Here is a 17,682-nt window from a genome sequence, read left to right on the forward strand (position 1 = left end):
CTAAAAATAGAAAGAAATTATATGGACAGCTAAAAATATATACAGAAAAAATTAGCCGGGCATGGTGGCGCATGCCTGTAGTCCCAGCTACTCGGGAGGCTGAGGCAGGAGGATCACTTGAGCCCAGGAGTTTGAGGTTGCTGTGAGCTAGGCTGACGCCACGGCACTCACTCTAGCCTGGGCAACAGAGTGAGACTCTGTCTCAAAAAAAAAAAAAGATTTGGGTCTTCCGCTTATCTTGGAGACAGTTTATCTCCCTCTCTCCCTGGGACCTGGAAGGAGCAGCAGCTACACCTCTCGTCCACTGGGCATCTCTTCTGTGTCAGTCACAGGGCCAAGTGGGTTCCATGCATTAGCCCCCTTTTGTCAAGTCAGCCCCATGAGCAAGGGGGCAACACACCCCTTTTGTGGATGGAGAAAAGAAGACTTCAAATGAAGTCTACTCATACTCTATGACCAGTCAATTGTGCTCTTAGAAATATGCCCCAAAGAATCCTTCGCCCGGGTCCATCGGCGGAGATGGGTGTGATGTCACTGCAGTGTTGTTTGTGGGGATGGGGAGTTGGAGGCACCTGGGGTCCATCCCCGGGGAGTGGAGAGGTACAGTGTGTTGGAGGCACTCCATGGAGGGGTATGCAGCAGTTGGAAGCAAGGAACTAGATGCTCGTATAGCATCACAGATGGATCTTATACACAGGAGTGATAAAAGTAAACAACAGAATGAGATCTAAAACACACAATACCACTTGTGTAATTGAAAACTACCTGCATGTAAAAGAACAATATCTATTTTGCAATAACACGTATAAACAAGGAGCTACTCATTAAGCACATTTGGATGGTTGCTTCTGGCTGGGATAGGTAGGGAATGTGGTTGGAGAATGGAGGAAAAGGGAGAAAATTAATAGAAAAAGAGAGGAGGCTTTCGTGGACCAGTGACAGCACATCACAAAGCAAGGAATGTGAATAACTCGCACTCTGGACTTGGGGTCCAACAAAGGAAAACACATAAGGATCAGAGAGGTTAAGTAATGTGTCCAAATCCCACAGCAGGTAAGGAAGGGTGGAAAGAATGTCCCAATAACCCTGCCTACTTACAGCAAGGCAGTAGTAGCAGGTCGTTTAAAACCATTCACCTTAGGAACAGAGAGGGGAGGAGGGGAGGAGGCTGTGTGCGTGGCAAGTGTGGGGTGGTCAGCGGATCTTCCCGTGCTCCGAGTCAGCCCCGAGTCCCGCTGGCTCTCCTCATTCTTCCCAACACCCTCTGAGCACTGTGCAGTATGGACCACAGCCTCTACCTTCTAGGGACTTTGATGACAAATTAAATGAAGTCATGCCTAGAGTGTGGCAGGGAAGTCAGAGAAGGGGGAGCTCCCAGAAGGCGGGATTGAATCAGTGTTGTCTGGAGTTCAGAAATAACAACCTAACACGTAGCACCTACGATGTAGCAGGCACTGCTCCAAGCTCATATGGTCCTCACAGCAAGCCTTCTAAGTAAATTCCTCTATCACCCCCAATTTGCAGATTAGGAACTGAGGCACAGAGAAGTTAAGTAATTCGTGTAAGCCATGCAGCTGAGACGTAGCAGAGCTGGGATTTGAACCCAGGCAGAGTGGGTCCAGAGGTAATTATCTTAAGCATTATGCCATTTACAAATGGAATCAGACAGATATGGCTTGTCTGGCCAGGCCTTCCTAAAGGAGATTTTCCCAGCCACTGCACCCTCTTGAGGTTCCCACAGTGAGGGTGGCATAGCCTGGGCTGGGGACACTGCTAGCAGGGCCCAGTCCTGTATTCTGTCAGGGCTCCCTGCCTGAGGGCCTCAGGGTGACTCAATTCCCCCACCTTCAGGTGTCCAAGGTGAAGGGACCCAGCACCTTCATGATATACATAGGGACACTGAGGCTCAGAGAGGGGACAGGACTTAGGTCACCCAGGTCTCCTGGCTGAGACAAAGTCTAACGTGTGCTAAGTCGTAGCTCCCTGCTTCTCCAGACCCCACCAGCTGCCCAATAGCTCCCAGTGGCTCCAGGCCCAGGGCTGCAAGCCAGGCCACTTTCTCCAGAGCCAGAGATGCCGGCCTCTCTGCCCAGAATGTCACGTTCCCACCTTCCCTTCCTTCCAAGCAAGAGCGCATCTCCCCAGAGCGCGTGGAGACCCTGATCAGAGGCTGCAGCAGGGCAGGTGCCAATTGTTACAGCTGCTCCTTCTCCTTCCCTCTGGGCCCCTCCCAGCCCCCTTGGAAATTAGGGGTCATTACCATCAGGGCGTGAGATCTAGGCACAGCGCACAAGTCATCAACACCCGACTTCCAACCTGCCTGTGGGCCCCAAGGTCCACCTTGTCACCAACAGTCAGTGCTGACGCAGGGCCAGGAAGGAAACAAATAAGTCCCGCTGCAGCCCAAGCCCGTGTGGCAGAGGCAGGAAGGCACCGGCTGGCTCTGTCTCCCTCCCGCAGTCCTCCCCTCATCCTCTCCCCCGACCCCGGGGAGAAGCCCAGGTCACACTCCTGGCAGGTGCCTGCCAAGTGTGGTGTTGGGGAGACAGGACCCTGGGGAGGTGGGGAGGCTGAATTTTGAGGATGGGGACAGAGCCACCCATTCAAGCCACTCCCCCATCAATCCAGTTACCTACCCACACATAATAATAGCTAATTTTTACTGAGTGCTTACTCTGTGCCGGGAACTGTCCTAAGTGCTTTGCCCAGCCCTAGTAAGTAGGGACTTTTAGACTACCCGTGTTACACATGAGGAAACAGAGAGGTCAATTAATTTGCCCCAAATTATACACTAGTAAAATGGTAGAGCCAGGGTCAAGCTCAGGCAGTGTAACTCCCGGGCCTGCAATCCCGCACTGTAGCTATCCACCGTCTGTCCATTTACTGACAGTCTGTCCAACCGTCCACTCACCCGTGGACACCCCTATTCAGCCCTCTTTCTGTCCACCTAGCAACCCATCCCTCCATCTCCTAACCCCTGTTCAAAGCAGTCTGGGAGAAGGAACAGCATATGCAAAGGCTCAGAGGGGAGAGAGCAGGGCATGTTTGAGAAAGTAGCTACTGTATGAACAGTGAGGGGAAAGAGAGCAAGAGATGGGGCTGAGGAGGTGAGCGGGGCTCGAATCAGGAGGGTCTGCCCATCCACCAGCTCAGACTCTCCACCTGCCCGTCCACCTCCCACTGCTCTGTCCGTCCCTCCATCCATCCACCCATCTCTGAGATTTGGAAGGCAGACAGACAGAATGGAGAGCCGGCAGGGCCCATGTCCTTCCTGCCAGTCATTTCTTATGACATGTCGGGGCCTAGGGAGACATTAGGACTCTGGAGGTACCTGAATAACCAGGACGATCTCTCTCCACTCCCCCCCCGCTGTCCGCAGTTTGTAGGTTCTAGGGGTTTGTGGGAAAAGGGAAAAGCAGAGTGAGCCAATGTCAAGGTTAAAAGAAGACCCTTCTGGGCCTAAAACTTCAGCCCTGAGTCCTGACCCCTCGTCTCCTTGGGAAGACAGAAGGAATTGTGTTGTAAAGAGGTGTCACAATGCCCCTGGCCCCATACAAGTTCTCCTCGCCTTGGCACTCCAAGTAGCCTCCCGAGAGCCCCTGGAGCCTCTGAGCCCCAGAAGTTCCATCTCACCACCAAGGAGGACCCTGGTCAAGGATGTACAAGGTGGGCTGACATCACAGGGCTGAGGCAGGGCAGCCCACGGTTCAAGACGCCTGAGTGGCAGGAGGGCGTCTGAAGGCCCCAGCCAGGCCCCTGTGCGGCTGGGAGCTGGGCCCTCTTACAGAGGCTGAGGGGCTGGTGCCACTGCCTGAGTGTCATTCCCTACTGGGGCCTCTGCTGTCACCCTCGGGGAGAGGCAGGGAGGGAGGGGACACCATCCAGCTCCTCCGGTGCCTTCGCCCCTTCACTTCTCCAGCGTGTCTCCTGGACTGTTCGGTTGCACAACCCCATCTCCCAGCAAACTTGTGATAAGTCGTAATAATGGCTGAAGTTTATCTAAGTGCTTAAGAGGTCTAGGCACTTGGCATGAGTGGCTCATTAAATCCTCGCAGCAACCCTGTGAGACAGATCCTGCTGTTGCTCCCCGTGTATACTGGGGAAAATTGAGGCACGGAGCATTATACTTTACCCAGGAGCAGGCAGCTAGTGAGTGGGGCAGCTGGAATTTGAACCCGGGTAGCTGGCTCCAGGCCCCTTGCTACCCGGCCCCCAGGAGGCTGGGCCCACTCAGCCTCCCCACCCACTCCCCGCAGAGCCCCCGAGCCCCCCTCAGGCAAATGCTTTCCTAAACCTTCACCTGGGAGGAACTTCTAGGGGAGGCTGACCGTGACGCCTACTGGCACTGCGCCTGCACGGCCCCTGCCACCCGTCACGCCCCCGCGGCAGGCTGGGGAGGTAGACAGCCTCATTATCCCCATTTTGCAGATGAGGCAACTGAAGCTCAAAGAGGTTCAGCAACTTGCTGAAGGTCGCCTGACCTGTACGGGTAGGGCAGGCCCCCAGCTCAGACCTTCAAACTCCAAAGGCCAGGCACGTTCCACAGCACCAGGTGCCCCGGGAGCCCTCACAGCGGCCTCGCCCCAGTGCTATTTGCATTTCGACAGGGCATAAGCCCTTCCACCAGACCAGTGGCAGGCGCTAAGGGTGGAATTGCAGGCGTGGGCTAGGCGAGGCCATGTGTCTGCGGGGCTGGAGGATTTGAGAGGACAGCTGCCTTCCTGGAAGACCTGTGGCAATGTCTGGGATGGGATCTTGCTCTGCTCAGAAAACCCCACTCCTGAGTCACCCTCTTCCCCATTCTAACTGTGCCACAGGGACAAACACATACCGATGTATGTGGGTATCTAAAAGGCCTTGGTGGGGGCTGCCTGCAGGGATGGGCATCGTGCAGGGATAGTTCTGTCCAGATTTCTTCTTTTGGCTTTAGCTGAAAACCCAAAGGAAAATCAGGTAGTGGGCTTCCAAAGGGAGGGGAGGGGCTGGTGAGACCCTCCACTTGCCCCGTAAGTGTCTTTGCTCCTGTGGCGCCGAGGCATGACTGAGGGAACCGGGTAGGGGAGATGGGGCATCTTCCCTAAGCCTCTAACCAAGGTTTCTCAACCCCGGTGCCTTTGACACTGTGTTCTGATAAATCCTTTGTGGTGGGGGCTGTCCTGTGCATTGTAGATGCCAGTAGCAACCACCCTACACTGTGTGACAACCAAAAATGTCTCCAGACATTGCCAAATGTCCTCTGGGGGAAGAAAAGCACCCCCCAGTTGAGAATCACTGATCTGAAGTCACACACACGCGCAGTCGTGCACACACACAGGGCATTTGGCAGGGAGGACGCGCGAGGGCAGGAGATGGTTAAATGAAACCAGATGTTAACCTGGAAAGTATTCAGTCCGGCCCCACCCTCCCTCCAGAGCTGGCCGTGCTGGGTGCTGGGTGGGGGGCATGGGGTGTTCTCAGCCCTGGGAGCTTAGTCACTGGGAGCCTGGCTTGGCCCCCCCCCCCCCCCCCGGAAGGGCAGGGCAAGGCTGCAGCTGCCTGGGCTCCCTCTTCCTCCTCTTTCTTTTCCTCCTTCCTCTCCTCCTCTTGCACCTCCTCCCGCGGCCTGTCCCTTTGCCCCAGTTTCTGTGAGGGCCTCAACCTGGATGTGCTCGGCCCTGGGCCCCCACCCCAGGACTGTCTGTCATAACAGCAGCAGCGTCTTGGGCACAGCCAGCAGGTAGACCCAGGGCAGGTGGGCCCAAGCCAGGGCTTGGTCTAGGGCAGAGAGGGAGGGGCGAGTTTGAATCCTGGTTCCTGCACTAACCAGTTGTGGGACTTCTGCAAGATTCTTATACACCATCTCCCAAACTGTGTGAACTCAGGCAAATGCTCAGATGCTTCTGAGCCTCAGTTTCCTTATCTGAAAAATGGGGGTAGCTTCTCAAATGGCTCTTATGAGCTTTGGCAGAGCTGAGTGGCTTGGTCCATGCTCAGTCCTGTCAGCAAGGAGTGTCACCCTTCTGTCTGTGGGGTCTTCAGTCAGTTCCTCCAGCCATTCTGAAAGTGCCTACCTCTGTCACCCCTGGCACTAGCCTCCGGGCCAGGTGAAGGGGTCCAGGTGGCCAAGGGGCTGATGCGGCCCTGAGACTGAAGGGTGGCTGGGGAGCAGGGGCGGGTGGGGGCTGGGGCCTCTGCAGTTCCCTCATCTTCAGGGTCACAGGACAAGCCCTTCTGTGGTGTCTGGAGGACCAGACCCCACATCCTTAGAATCACCCTTAACGTGAAGAAACTGAAGCCATTTCTTGCAGCCCAAGAAAGGGAAACCTCAGTGGGCCAGGCTGTCATTCCCAACACCGAGGATAACGAGATTGCCATGGACTCTATGGCAGTGATTTTTACTACCCTCAGGGACATGTGGCAATGCCTGGAGACATTTTTGGTTGTCACAACTAGGGGGGGTGCTACTGGCATCTCGTGGGTGGAGGCCAGTGCTGCAATCCTACAAGACACGGATGACCCCCCTAACAAAGATCGCCCACCCAGAGCCAGCGGTGCCCCACAGGGACCCTCTTGTGTTCGTGTTTGTGGTATTTGTCACCATTACACCTAGAGCCTGGCATATAAGAGGTGCTCAGGAATGGCTGTGAACGAACGAATGAAGCCACTCATGTTGATAATTCATAGAGTAAACCTCACACTTCCCAGTGTGTTTTCCCATCCACGCAGCGTCCAAGAACCCAGAACCGAAATCCAGCAATGGAAACCCCGCAGCGTTCTTGCTGAGAGGGGGAATCTGGCCCCCTCGCCCCGCAGGGAGGCTGGGAGCTGCCGCAGGGCGGCCTTGGCTGATCGCCTGCCACCAGCACTCCCGGCAGGAGCTCAGCAGGCTGACAGAATGAGGGCAGAAATAAACTGAAGATGACCAGGCCCCTGGCAGGCTCTGTTCCCACAGTGCAATGGGCACACGACACGGCGTGGAGCACAGGCTGTGGACAGACCCGGGTTCAAAGCCCTGCCTTGCCCCTTACCAGCCACGTGACCCTCAACACATGACTAAGCCCTTCGCTTCAGTTTTTCTCAGTTATAAATGGGGCTAATAATAGTATCTTCCTCAAAGGGTTAATGTGAGGATTAGAAGAGATAATGCACTTACAGGGTTTGGTGCAGTGCACACAAATGGTGGTGAAATTCTCGCCGGCACAGTTCATTGCCGGCACCTGCCCCTCTGCCTGTACTCTCCTGTGCCCAGGAGAAGCTGTGTGTACAGCGTGGCTGTGCCAGCACTGGGGACAGAGAGGTGAATGGGACTCGGTCCTGGCTGCTGGGAGCCACTTCCAGCCTATTGGGACTCATGCACAGGACTGGCATGAGACAACCCGAGCACCCGGGGCACAGACCTGAAGGGGGCAGTCCCAGTGCACTGGTGCGATTCTCAGAGTGACCCTTCAGTATTAGTGTGCTTGGCTCGCCATAGTCCCTACTGGCAAGGGACCACATCCTAAGAGGAGTCCGGAAGGCACAGGAGAGGACGAGATGGAGCAGGGGCTGCGGGAGGCTACAGAGGTTTCTGGAGAAAACATCAAGAGAGCTGCTGGGCTTGGAAGACCAGGGAGAATTTTGAAATGCAAAACGAGGGCACGTAAATACCTGGGGAGGAGCCGACAGGGGCAAAGACTGTCCTGGAGGAGGGAGCCCTGGCAAATCTGGGCTGGGCGAAGAGTCGGAGAATGAAATGCAAAGGAGCTACATGGTGACTTGAGCCCTTGGGACCTCCTTTATAAGAGGACAGGGGCTCAACATCCACCAACTCTGTAGCGAGGGCTTCTCTCACAGAGCCCAGGCAGAGGGGAAATGGGCTCCCCTGACACTGAAGCCTGGGGCAGCAGAATAGAGCCAGCCCCACACACGCGCAAGGAGGATGGTCGCCTACAGACACTTTACCCTTGGCATGGTACTGTCTTGGCTAGGAAGGTCCTCAGACAGCCAGTACCTGGGAGATGGTGTGTGGGTTTGAAGGTGAACAAGACAGTTTGGTCACAGGACAGTCAAGAAAGATAGTGACAGAGGAATAAATATATGTCAGGACAATGAGATAAATGTGGCGATGGCGGGGGGGACTTGCAGAGAGTGGGCAGACCTCAGTGCATGATCGGCTGAGAGTGGTGGTTGGGGGGAGGTAGGCATTGGCCGCACTGGCTAACAATGAGAAGTGTTCTAAAATAGAATGTGCTGGCTGGTTGGAAGGTGAGCTACACCTCACTGGAATTCAGTTCAACTGAACCAACATTTATTGAGCACTCTCTAAATGCCTTGGTCTGGAATAAAGGAGGAATTAGGATTTGGAGGCTGTTATGTCAAGGGTAAGGGTATGAGACCACTGCCCTGAAGGAGCTCATAGTCTAACGGGAAAGACAGGCTTTCCCTGGTGAACAGCAGGGAGGGCGTGCCAGGCCGGGGACAGCCTGGGCAAAGGCACGGACGGGCCCTGCAAGTGGGAGGAGTGACCGGGAATAGAGGTAGAGCAGTATGGCTGAGGCACAGGGCGGGCAGAGTGATGTGAACCTGGGCAGCTGAAGCCACAGCCTGAGAGGTTGCTCATTCCAGGCTAGGGGCGTTGGGCTTCACTTTCTAGGCAGTCCAGAGCAAAAGATGCCTTGAGCAGGAGAGGCAAACGCCCTGGCCATTAGCACGAGAGGACTCATTCTGGTGTGAGTGGGAGGCACAGGGCGGAAGAGCAGGAGCCGGGGGCGGGAGGCAGCTGGGAACCTGGGGTGGCCCTGCAGGAGATGGAGCATGAAGGCCGAGCTGCGGCGGAGGAGGGAGAGGAGGACACGGATGGGCAGATTGAGTGTGGGGAAGACTGAGGATGACCCCCAGGTTCCAGCCTCTGAGAGCTGGCAGAGGTCTGCAGTGGCAAGGGCCGGCTCAGGGGACCTTGAAGGCTGTCCCCTCTGGAGGTCCCCGGCTCCATAGGCAGCATGGCGGTGCTCCAGGGTGGCTCTGGGGTTTTCTGAGAAGTGGCTCTTTCTCTTCCGTCCTGCCCCTGGCTCAAGCAGTCAAAGTCAGGTGTCCGATGCTCCAACCTTCTTTCCCTTCTCGCAGGACTCACAGAAACCCTCTGTACCCAGCCACGGGCCAAAGATACCAACGTGCAAGAACGTGAAGCCTCCACACCCACCCCTGTCCCGGACGTGGAAGCAGGACCGTGAACAGTCTCTGGCGGCGGCCTATGTGCCGGTTGTGGTGGACTCGAGGGGACAGAACCCGGACAAGCTCAGGTTCAATTTCTACACCTCCCAGTATTCAAACTCCCTGAACCCCTTCTACACCTTGCAGAAGCCTACCTGTGGCTACCTGTACCGCCGGGACACTGACCACACCCGCAAGTGCTTTGATGTGCCTTCTGCCAACCTGATCTTGTGGCGCTCCTAGGCCCATGCCAGCCGGAACCCCCTGACCCTGCACCCTCACTGCTGTGAACCCGGGTCCCAGAGGGGAGGGGCTGCTCACTCCAGGAGGAGTGACCTGTACCCGGGCTAGGAGAGCTGTGGCATGCCTCCCTGTTGACAATGGCAAAGGGAGGTCTTTCTTCTCAGCAGCAATTAAAGTTTGTCCTCTCTTTCCCTGGCATCTGAATGGGTGGCTGGGGGTATGTAAACTGAGGCTCGGGGGGGCTGTAGTATAGCAAGGTTATGTCCAGAGGTGCCTGAAGACTCGGAAGGCTTTAACTCTCAGTTCCCTCATCCCAGAGTAACCCCAAAGCCCCTCCAGAGCCCGAGTCCCGAGCAAAGCCCACGCGGCCACAGCCTCCCCACGGTCCAGGCTTGGGTCCCTCCACAGATAGGAAAGAGATCCATCAGCTGCCCACAAGCCCTGCTCCCTTGCCTGGTCGTCTCAGCCCAGGTTGGAGCAGCTACCACAGCATGGGGAAGAAATGCAGGGAAGGGACACAGTCTCTAAGGAGTCCCCTCCCAGCCCCATTTTACATAAAACTGCCTCTTCTGACTTGGAGTTGGTGGGGGATGGATTCTGCTCTGATCCAGAAAAGCTAACTCTGAGGCTCGTTAGCCTCATGGGTCATGGGTCATGGAAGCTGGGGATGGAGGCAGAGAGCACTCGACTCCTAGCGGTGGCCTGAGTGAGTCCCTGGTCACTGCCCCCCAGGGTGACTCCAGTGGTGTGCCGGAGCTGGCTCATACTGGCCTGTGAGAGCTGACCGTGCCCGGGTCTTCCCAACTCCACGGTCAGTGACCTTGCGTGGGTCGCTTGAAATCAGCTGTGGTGGAAGTATTTATACCACGGCACTCAGCGAGTGCCTAACAGTTGGAGTTTCTTTTTCCCCCCCGAGAGCCGGTTGTTAATCATTCACACCCCTGGGTGAATCCAGCTGGTTCCATTCCTAGGACCACATCTCACTCTCTGTATGGTGGTGTATTCAGTGGGGCATACTTCTCATGCATGAGAGGTTGGGGCTGGTGTGAGAAGGAGGGACAGGATGTCTGGGGACCCAGACAAGCAGCCAGTGGCACTGGCCAGGCTGTCCTGCATGCCCTTCTCCGAAAAGAAGATGGTAGGTGGGGAGGAAGGAGGACAGGCTCCTCAGAGCTGCCTTAAGAGCACAGAATCCAGTTTTTCTGTTCATTTGTTGCAGACTCTCTTTCAGGTTAGAGGCTGTCCTCAAATGCCTGGTGACCCTGGCCTGGTGCCAGGCCCCTTGGCACCTGTCTGTACCAGGTCTCTCCTGCCTGGTCGCCGGAGCCCGGCGTGGGAAGGAGCTGGGGAGGGGGGCATCTCACTCCCCATATGCTGGTCTCTTTCGACCCTCCACTTTCAGGGTGGCCGCTCTCTTCCCGAGGCTGTGCCTGGAGACGAGGGCCTGTCTGGCCCAAATCTCCGGAATAACCTTCAGCCGGGATCAGGAGGGCACGGATGCCCAGAGACGCCTGTCTGCTGCCTTGCAGAGGCATCTGAGGAGTTCGTGGTCCCTTAGACAAACTTTTGACCAGTTCTGTTTTCTGCCCCACATGTCCTGCATTCCAGCCTTCGGGGCACCTGGTGTGCCCACCTCCTAACCCTCCCGAGCTCTGCGGTGGGAATAGGTCTGTGTTTGTACCCGGCTCCGGTCTACGTCTAACCAGACGTTTTACCCAGTCACTCAACAGACAGCGCGGGCTGGGGCCTTAGGATGCAGAGATATGGACAGAAACTGTCCCTGCCCTCCCAGGTGGCACAGCCTGTGTCTGGGAGGCGCAGGGTCCCCATCAGGAGTCCTCCTCCCCATAGACGCCGCCTCCCTTTCCCTGGAGAATGGGCACCCCCTTCAGGTTCACCTTGGAAGAGCGGCCTCCGACGAAGCCCTCAGGAAGCTTAGGGGAAGCTGGCTGAGGTCCCGCCTTGATCTGAGTGAGACAATCCCAGGAGGCAAATGGCCCTGTGCCCCTCCACTTCTGGGGAGTGGAGAGTAGGCGGCGGCAGCCTTGGAGGGGGATTAGTCAGGCCCGGGGCTTCTGTCCTCTGCACCTGCCCCACCCACTCCCTCTCCTTGGCCCATTCGGCCAGGTGGATGCTCTTTCTCTGACATGGCATCTGTCCCAGGAGGGGTTCCTGCAGACCGTGTGGCCAGGGGAGGCCACAAGCCCTCTCTCACTGTGTCCACGGTGTGATCCGTGCACTCTGGCCTTCCATAGCCTCATGTATTCCTCGTGCCTGCCTCTTCCTTGAGGCCTTGGTATAGATCCCTGTCCTCCCTGACTTGGCATCGCTGTCTCAGGGGAGTCCATTCCCACCCTGAGCTGGAGACAAGGGGTGGAAAGCTCTCTGTCAATGGAGATGTCAGGCAGAGGGCCACAGGGGAGGGTGGGGGCAGATGGCATCGGATGAGGACTCTGGCTCCATCTAGCCCTTCCGTAGAGATTTGAAGGCTTAGGCTAAAAGCATGATGATGAGGTGGAGAAACTTTGGTACCACCACTAAAAGTTTTGTGAACCTGAGCACGTGATTTCAGTTTTCTGCCCCAAATTCCTCTTGTCTCACTAGAAATAATAATATCCATCCCGTAGGATGGGGTGTGCCTATTCAACAAGCTTAGCATGGTGCCTAGAACACAGTAGATATTTAATCATAGTTCCACTGTGTTTCAGCTTTCTTTAATGGTGTATGCCTGTGTTCACTCTTTCAATAATATTTTATCGCACCCAGGCCCCTGTCAGTGAAACGTTACTTTCAAAACGGAAATTGAAGAGAGTTTGATGAGGGGACTATTACCAGAGAGGTGGGCATAGTGAAGGGGATGGCGATGCACCCAGGGAGTAGCAACAGAGGGAAGCCCTTGTACCTGCAGGGCCAGGGAGGGAGCCATTGTTACAGGAGCCCTGAGAAATACGGCGGGAGCTGTGGCTGGAGGGAGAAGACAACCACCCTTGCCCAGCTGTGAGCCAGCAGGGAGGGAGGGGAACAAAGGCCCAGCCCTGCTCTCCTTCCACCCCCCAGTCCTCCTCCAGCTTCTCAGTGGATGAACCCAGCCTGATGCCAGAGGGCAGTGAAGCCTGGCGATCCAGGCCATGGGGTCAGCCTCTTGGGGCCTCTTCCTGCCTTTGTACGATCCCTTCCCTTTGAGTGTGGGTGAGACCCATGACTGGCTTCTCACCCACAGAATATGGCTAAGGTGATGGGATGCTGCTCTTTTATGCTATATTATACAAGACTCCATTTTAGCAGACTGGAGAGACCGTCCTCACTGGCTTGAGGAAATCAGCAGCCACGGTGGGGAAGGAACTGTGGGCAGCCTCTAGGACCCGAGAGTGGCCTCCAGACAGTAGCTAGCACAAGCCAGGCCCCTCAGTCACATAGCCACAAGGAAATGAATTCTGCCAGCAACCTGAAGGAGTTGAAGTGGATTCTTCCCCAGCTTAGCCTCCAGATGAAAACACAGCCGACGCCCTAATTGCAGCCTCATGAGGCCTTGGGCAGGGGATCAGCTAAGCTGTGCCTGGACTCCTGGCCCGGAGACATTGTGAGAGAATAAATAAATGTGTGTGGTTTTGAAACTGCTGACTCTGTGGTAATTTATTTTGCAGCATGGAACACCAATATATCATGTGTATTTGTGAGGGTTCTCCAGAGAGACAGAACCGATAGGATATACACAGACAGAGAGGTACAAGAGGGGATTTGTCAGGATAATTGGCTCTTGTGATTATGGAAGCTGAGAAGTCCCACAATATGCTGTGTGCAGGCTGGGGAACCGGGGAAGTTGGCAGCGTGGCTCAGTCCAAGTCCAAAGGTCTCAGAACCAGGGAAGCTGATGATGTAACTCTCAGGCTGACACCTGAGAACCTGGTGGGGGGCATTGGTGGGGGACGCTTGCTTGTGCAAGTCCTGGAGTCCAAAGGTAGAGAACCTGAGTTCTGATGTCCAAGGGCAGGAGAAGGAGCATGTCCCAGCTCTGAGAGAGAGAGAGAGAGAGAGAATGAATTCACCTTTCCTCCGCCGCTTTGTTCTGTCTTGGCCTCAGCCAATTGGGTGGTGCCTACCGGCAGTGGGTGAGGGCAGCTCTCCTTACTCAGTCTACTAATTCAATGCCAATCTCTTCTGGAAACACCATCACAGACGCACCCAGAAATAATGCTCTACGAGCTATCCAGGTATCCCTTAATCCAGTCAAGCTGACACCTAAAATTAACCATCAACACATAAGCGCAATGTCAGGGTGCTGAGGGGGAAAGGATGGATTCTGCAGAGATCTGGGAAGGCTTTCCAGAGGAGGTGGCATTTGTGCTCATGAAGAGTGAGAAGGATTTAAACAGGTAGAGACAGATATGCTTCTGCTTCCTCCTCCTCCACCTCTTCATTTTCAAATCTTGGCCGGGAGAGGCCTCTGCAAGGACACGGATTCCAGCTGGGTCCTGGGCAAGTTCAGGAAGGAGCCCTCCCTCCCCATGCTCTGGGGAACCTGAGCAAAGATCACAGGTCCCAGCTCCCTGTCCCCAGGTACCCCAATCAACCACGTTAGGTAGAGATGAGACAGTCTTATTTGGTTTCTTTTTCAAAAATAAATAAGCCCTTCCATTATGTGAGCAACATGTGTTCATTAGGAACCATGTGGGCACGGTGGCTCACGCCTGTAATCCTAGCACTCTGGGAGGCTGAGGCGGGTGGATCGCTCGAGGTCAGGAGTTCGAGACCAGCCTCAGCAAGAGCGAGACCCCGTCTCTACTAAAAATAGAAAGAAACCATCTGGCCAACTAAAACATATATATATATATATATATACATATATATATATATATATATATATATACATATATAGAAAAAATTAGCCGGGCATGGTGGCGCATGCCTATAGTCCCAGCTACTGGGGAGGCTGAGGCAGGAGGATCACTTAAGCCCAGGAGTTTGAGGTTGCTGTGAGCTAGGCTGACACCACGGCACTCACTCTAGCCCGGACAGCGAGACTCTGTCTCAAAAAAATAAATAAATAAATATACAGATAATTTTAAAAAAGCAAATATTTTTAAAAATCACTGGTGATTGCATGACTCAGAGATGAGCCCTGCCAGCATTTTGGTCACTTCTCCCCATTCATAGGTGTCACGCACACTGTAAGGGACAGGGACAACAGTGTTAATGTTAGCCTCGTCTCAGTCTTGCTCTCCGGCCTCTAAGGAGCAGCCTTAGCTGGGGCCCTTTGGATCCACTTGCTCAGGTACCGGGCAGAAAGAGCAGCAGAGCTGGGAGGGGAGAGACCAGCAGGGGTTTCATTTATTTACATATTTTTGGTTCAGGGTCTCGCTGTGTTGCCTAGACTGGACTTGAGCCCCTGTGCTTAAGCGATCCTCCCTGCTCAGCGTCCTGAGGAGCTGGGACCACAGATGTGCACCCCACGCCTGGCTGGTTTTTATGACAAAAAGGTTGAAATTCGTTCCTGGGGGAAAAGACCAGATCCAAGAAGGCAGACCTGGCCCAGAGCACATGACCTCTCTCCACCTGCTGGTTTTTTGTTTTTTGTTTTTTTTTTTGAGACAGAGTCTTGCTCTGTTGCCCGGGCTAGAGTGAGTGCCATGGCGTCAGCCTGGCTCACAGCAATCTCAAACCCCTGGGCTTAAGCGATCCTACTGCCTCAGCCTCCCGAGTAGCTGGGACTACAGGCATGCGCCATCATGCCCAGCTAATTTTTTCTATATATATTTTTTAGTTGGCCAGATAATTTCTTTCTATTTTTAGTAGAGATGGGGTCTCGCTCTTGCTCAGGCTGGTCTCGAACTCCTGACCTCAAGCGATCCAGAGTGCTAGGCCTCGGCCTCCCAGAGTGCTAGGATTACAGGCGTGAGCCACCGCACCCGGCCTACCCACTGGTTTTATTTGGCAGATGCCCACGTAAGGCAGAGCCTGTCTTGGCCCAGTCCTGAGGAAGCAGTTTGGCTCATTCCACCTGGAGCTCCTTGGTCACGGATTGAGGTTCCTCCCTAGGTGTCCAGAGTTCTGCTTCTGGTTGCTTATACGTGTCCTGAGCTATAAAGGGGCGTGTCCTCCCCAGATGGGGCTGCCAAGGCTGAGCAGTGCCTAGGGGCATAGACCCCCACCACTGTGGGCTCCTCCCTCAGCCCAGGCAGTGGCACAGCCCAGGCACACAGACACTGGGCCATCCCCGATGGCTGGAAGGCCATGCCTGCACTTCCTTGACAGAGCTGGGCCACTTTTCTGAGCGGACCTTCTCCAGGTCCCTGGTCCTCCCTTTTGTCCAGTTCCCAGGGAACCCTCCTAGGATTGACACCCTGGCGCTCTTCACACAAAATTGCATAAAAACCACCATCTTCCTGGTACCTCTACCCTCAAGCTTCCTCTGACGGTTCTAGTTTGCTTTTTATTTAAATAAAGTGGGGATTCTTTTTTAAAAATAACCAGAAATGAGCCACGTTGAGTCATTCATATGCCATGGGGAGAGGTGGTGGGTATTTTCACGGGTTCAGCAGCTCAGTAATGATGGTTGACAGCTCTGGTTTTCTTGGCATTTCCCTTTGCTTGTAACCTCATGGTCACAAGATGGCTGCTACATTCAAAGCATCACACCCATATTCAAGGCCAAAAGTAGGGAAAGGGAAGTACTAGCTGCATCTTTAATCTATTTTTATCAAGAAAACCGTGGCAGACTTTAATTGCCTCTTTGGCCAGAACCATATCATACAGCCATTCTTACTCGAGAGGCTAAGAAAACAGTTTTCTAAGTTTTACATCCTTTTTAGGGGCAGGCAATGGGGCAGGAAGTTGGATCCAATAAGTTTTGTTTTTTTTAGACAGAGTCTTGCTCTGTTGCCCAGGCTAGAGTGAGTGCCGTGGCGTCAGCCTAGCTCACAGCAACCTCAAACTCCTGGGCTCAAGTGATCCTCCTGCCTCAGCCTCCCGGGTAGCTGGGACTACAGGTGCACACCACCATGCCTGGCTAATTTTTTTTTCTATTTTTAGTTGCCTGGCTGATTTTTTCTATTTTTAGTAGAGACGGGTGTCTTGCTCTTGCTCAGGCTGGTCTCGAACTCCTCAGCTCAAGTGATCCTCCAGCCTCGGCCTTCCAGAGTGCTAGGATTACAGGCTTAAGCCACTGCACCTGGCCACCAATAAGGCTTTAATGAAGACCTCTACCTTCTCTAGGGCCTGACCACAGCTACTAGGTGGCCTTCGTGAGGCAGGTTGGATGTCTGTTCCTTCACACAGTTCTTCTAATAGTCCAGCATCCCTGGTGAATGGGGCTAAAGTGACAAGAGGCATGACTGGCTCTAACCTAGGGGCACTGCTGTGCCCAAGATGCAATATAACTGTACCTAGATTCTAGTCATTGCCAGACATGCTGCTGTAGCAGATACAAAATTATAAAATCATAGCCAATATTTATGGGGTACTTAGTCTGTGCCAGATCCTATTCTAAATGCTTTCCATATATTAATAGTAATTCACTTAATCCTCTTAATAGCCCTATCAGATGGGCACCGTTATTCCCCCTTCCCCCTCTTTTTTTGGAGACAGGATCTCGCTCTATCACCCAAGCTGGAGTGCAGTGGCACCATCATAGCTCATTAAAATCTCGAATTCTTGGGCTCAAGTGATCCTCCTGCCTCAGCCTCCAAAGTAGCCATGACTACAGGTGTGCACCACCATGCTCAGCTAATTTTTAATTTTTTTTTTATAGAGACAGGTGTCTTGCTATTTTGCCCAGGCTAATCTTAAACTCTTGGCTCCAAGCAATCCTCTCACCTTAGCCTCCTGAGTAGCTAAGATTACAGTGGACTGATTGTTGATATTAGGGGAAAAAAAGGAATCCTCTCTCCTAGTAACTGGCCACTGGAAAAAAAAATAAAATAAAACAGAATCCTCTCTTTGTGGCCTGGTAGTCTAGGAGGGACCAAGCTTATAGCTGGGGGTTCCAGGGAGCTAAGCAAGCCTCATGCCACCCAAAAGACATATTGTGCAGTATTTGAAACTGTACAGTCTTTGTATCAGTCAGGACGAGCTAGGTTTGCTATGGTAACAAAGCACCCTGAAAAGGTACCCGTTCCTCAAGTATAAAAGGCAGTTTTGTGTCAGTTCAAGTTAGCACAACTTGAACAAGTGTCCAAGGCCTGGCTAGGGGAAGCAGAGCTGTGGGCAGTGGTTCTCTCTAGCTGAGTCAGGCTACCTGGGCATGGCCCATGTGTAAAGTGGGGAGGGAAACAA

General features: G+C 54.0%; 1 protein-coding gene across 2 annotated transcripts in view; it reads left to right on the plus strand.

Moving 5' to 3' along the window:
* GUCA1ANB (GUCA1A neighbor) overlaps nt 1-9,600 on the plus strand; it is a 63,751-nt gene extending 54,151 nt beyond the window's left edge. For both annotated transcript variants that reach the window (XM_045541939.1, XM_045541938.1), the window contains exon 2: nt 9,082-9,600. In XM_045541939.1, coding sequence (XP_045397895.1) covers nt 9,082-9,411 — 330 coding nt within the window. In that variant the 3' untranslated portion in view covers nt 9,412-9,600. The remainder of the gene's footprint in view (nt 1-9,081) is intronic.
* The last annotated feature ends 8,082 nt before the right edge of the window (nt 9,601-17,682 follow it).

The sequence above is a fragment of the Lemur catta genome, chromosome 2 (assembly GCF_020740605.2).
Source record: "Lemur catta isolate mLemCat1 chromosome 2, mLemCat1.pri, whole genome shotgun sequence".
NCBI lineage: Eukaryota > Metazoa > Chordata > Mammalia > Primates > Lemuridae > Lemur > Lemur catta.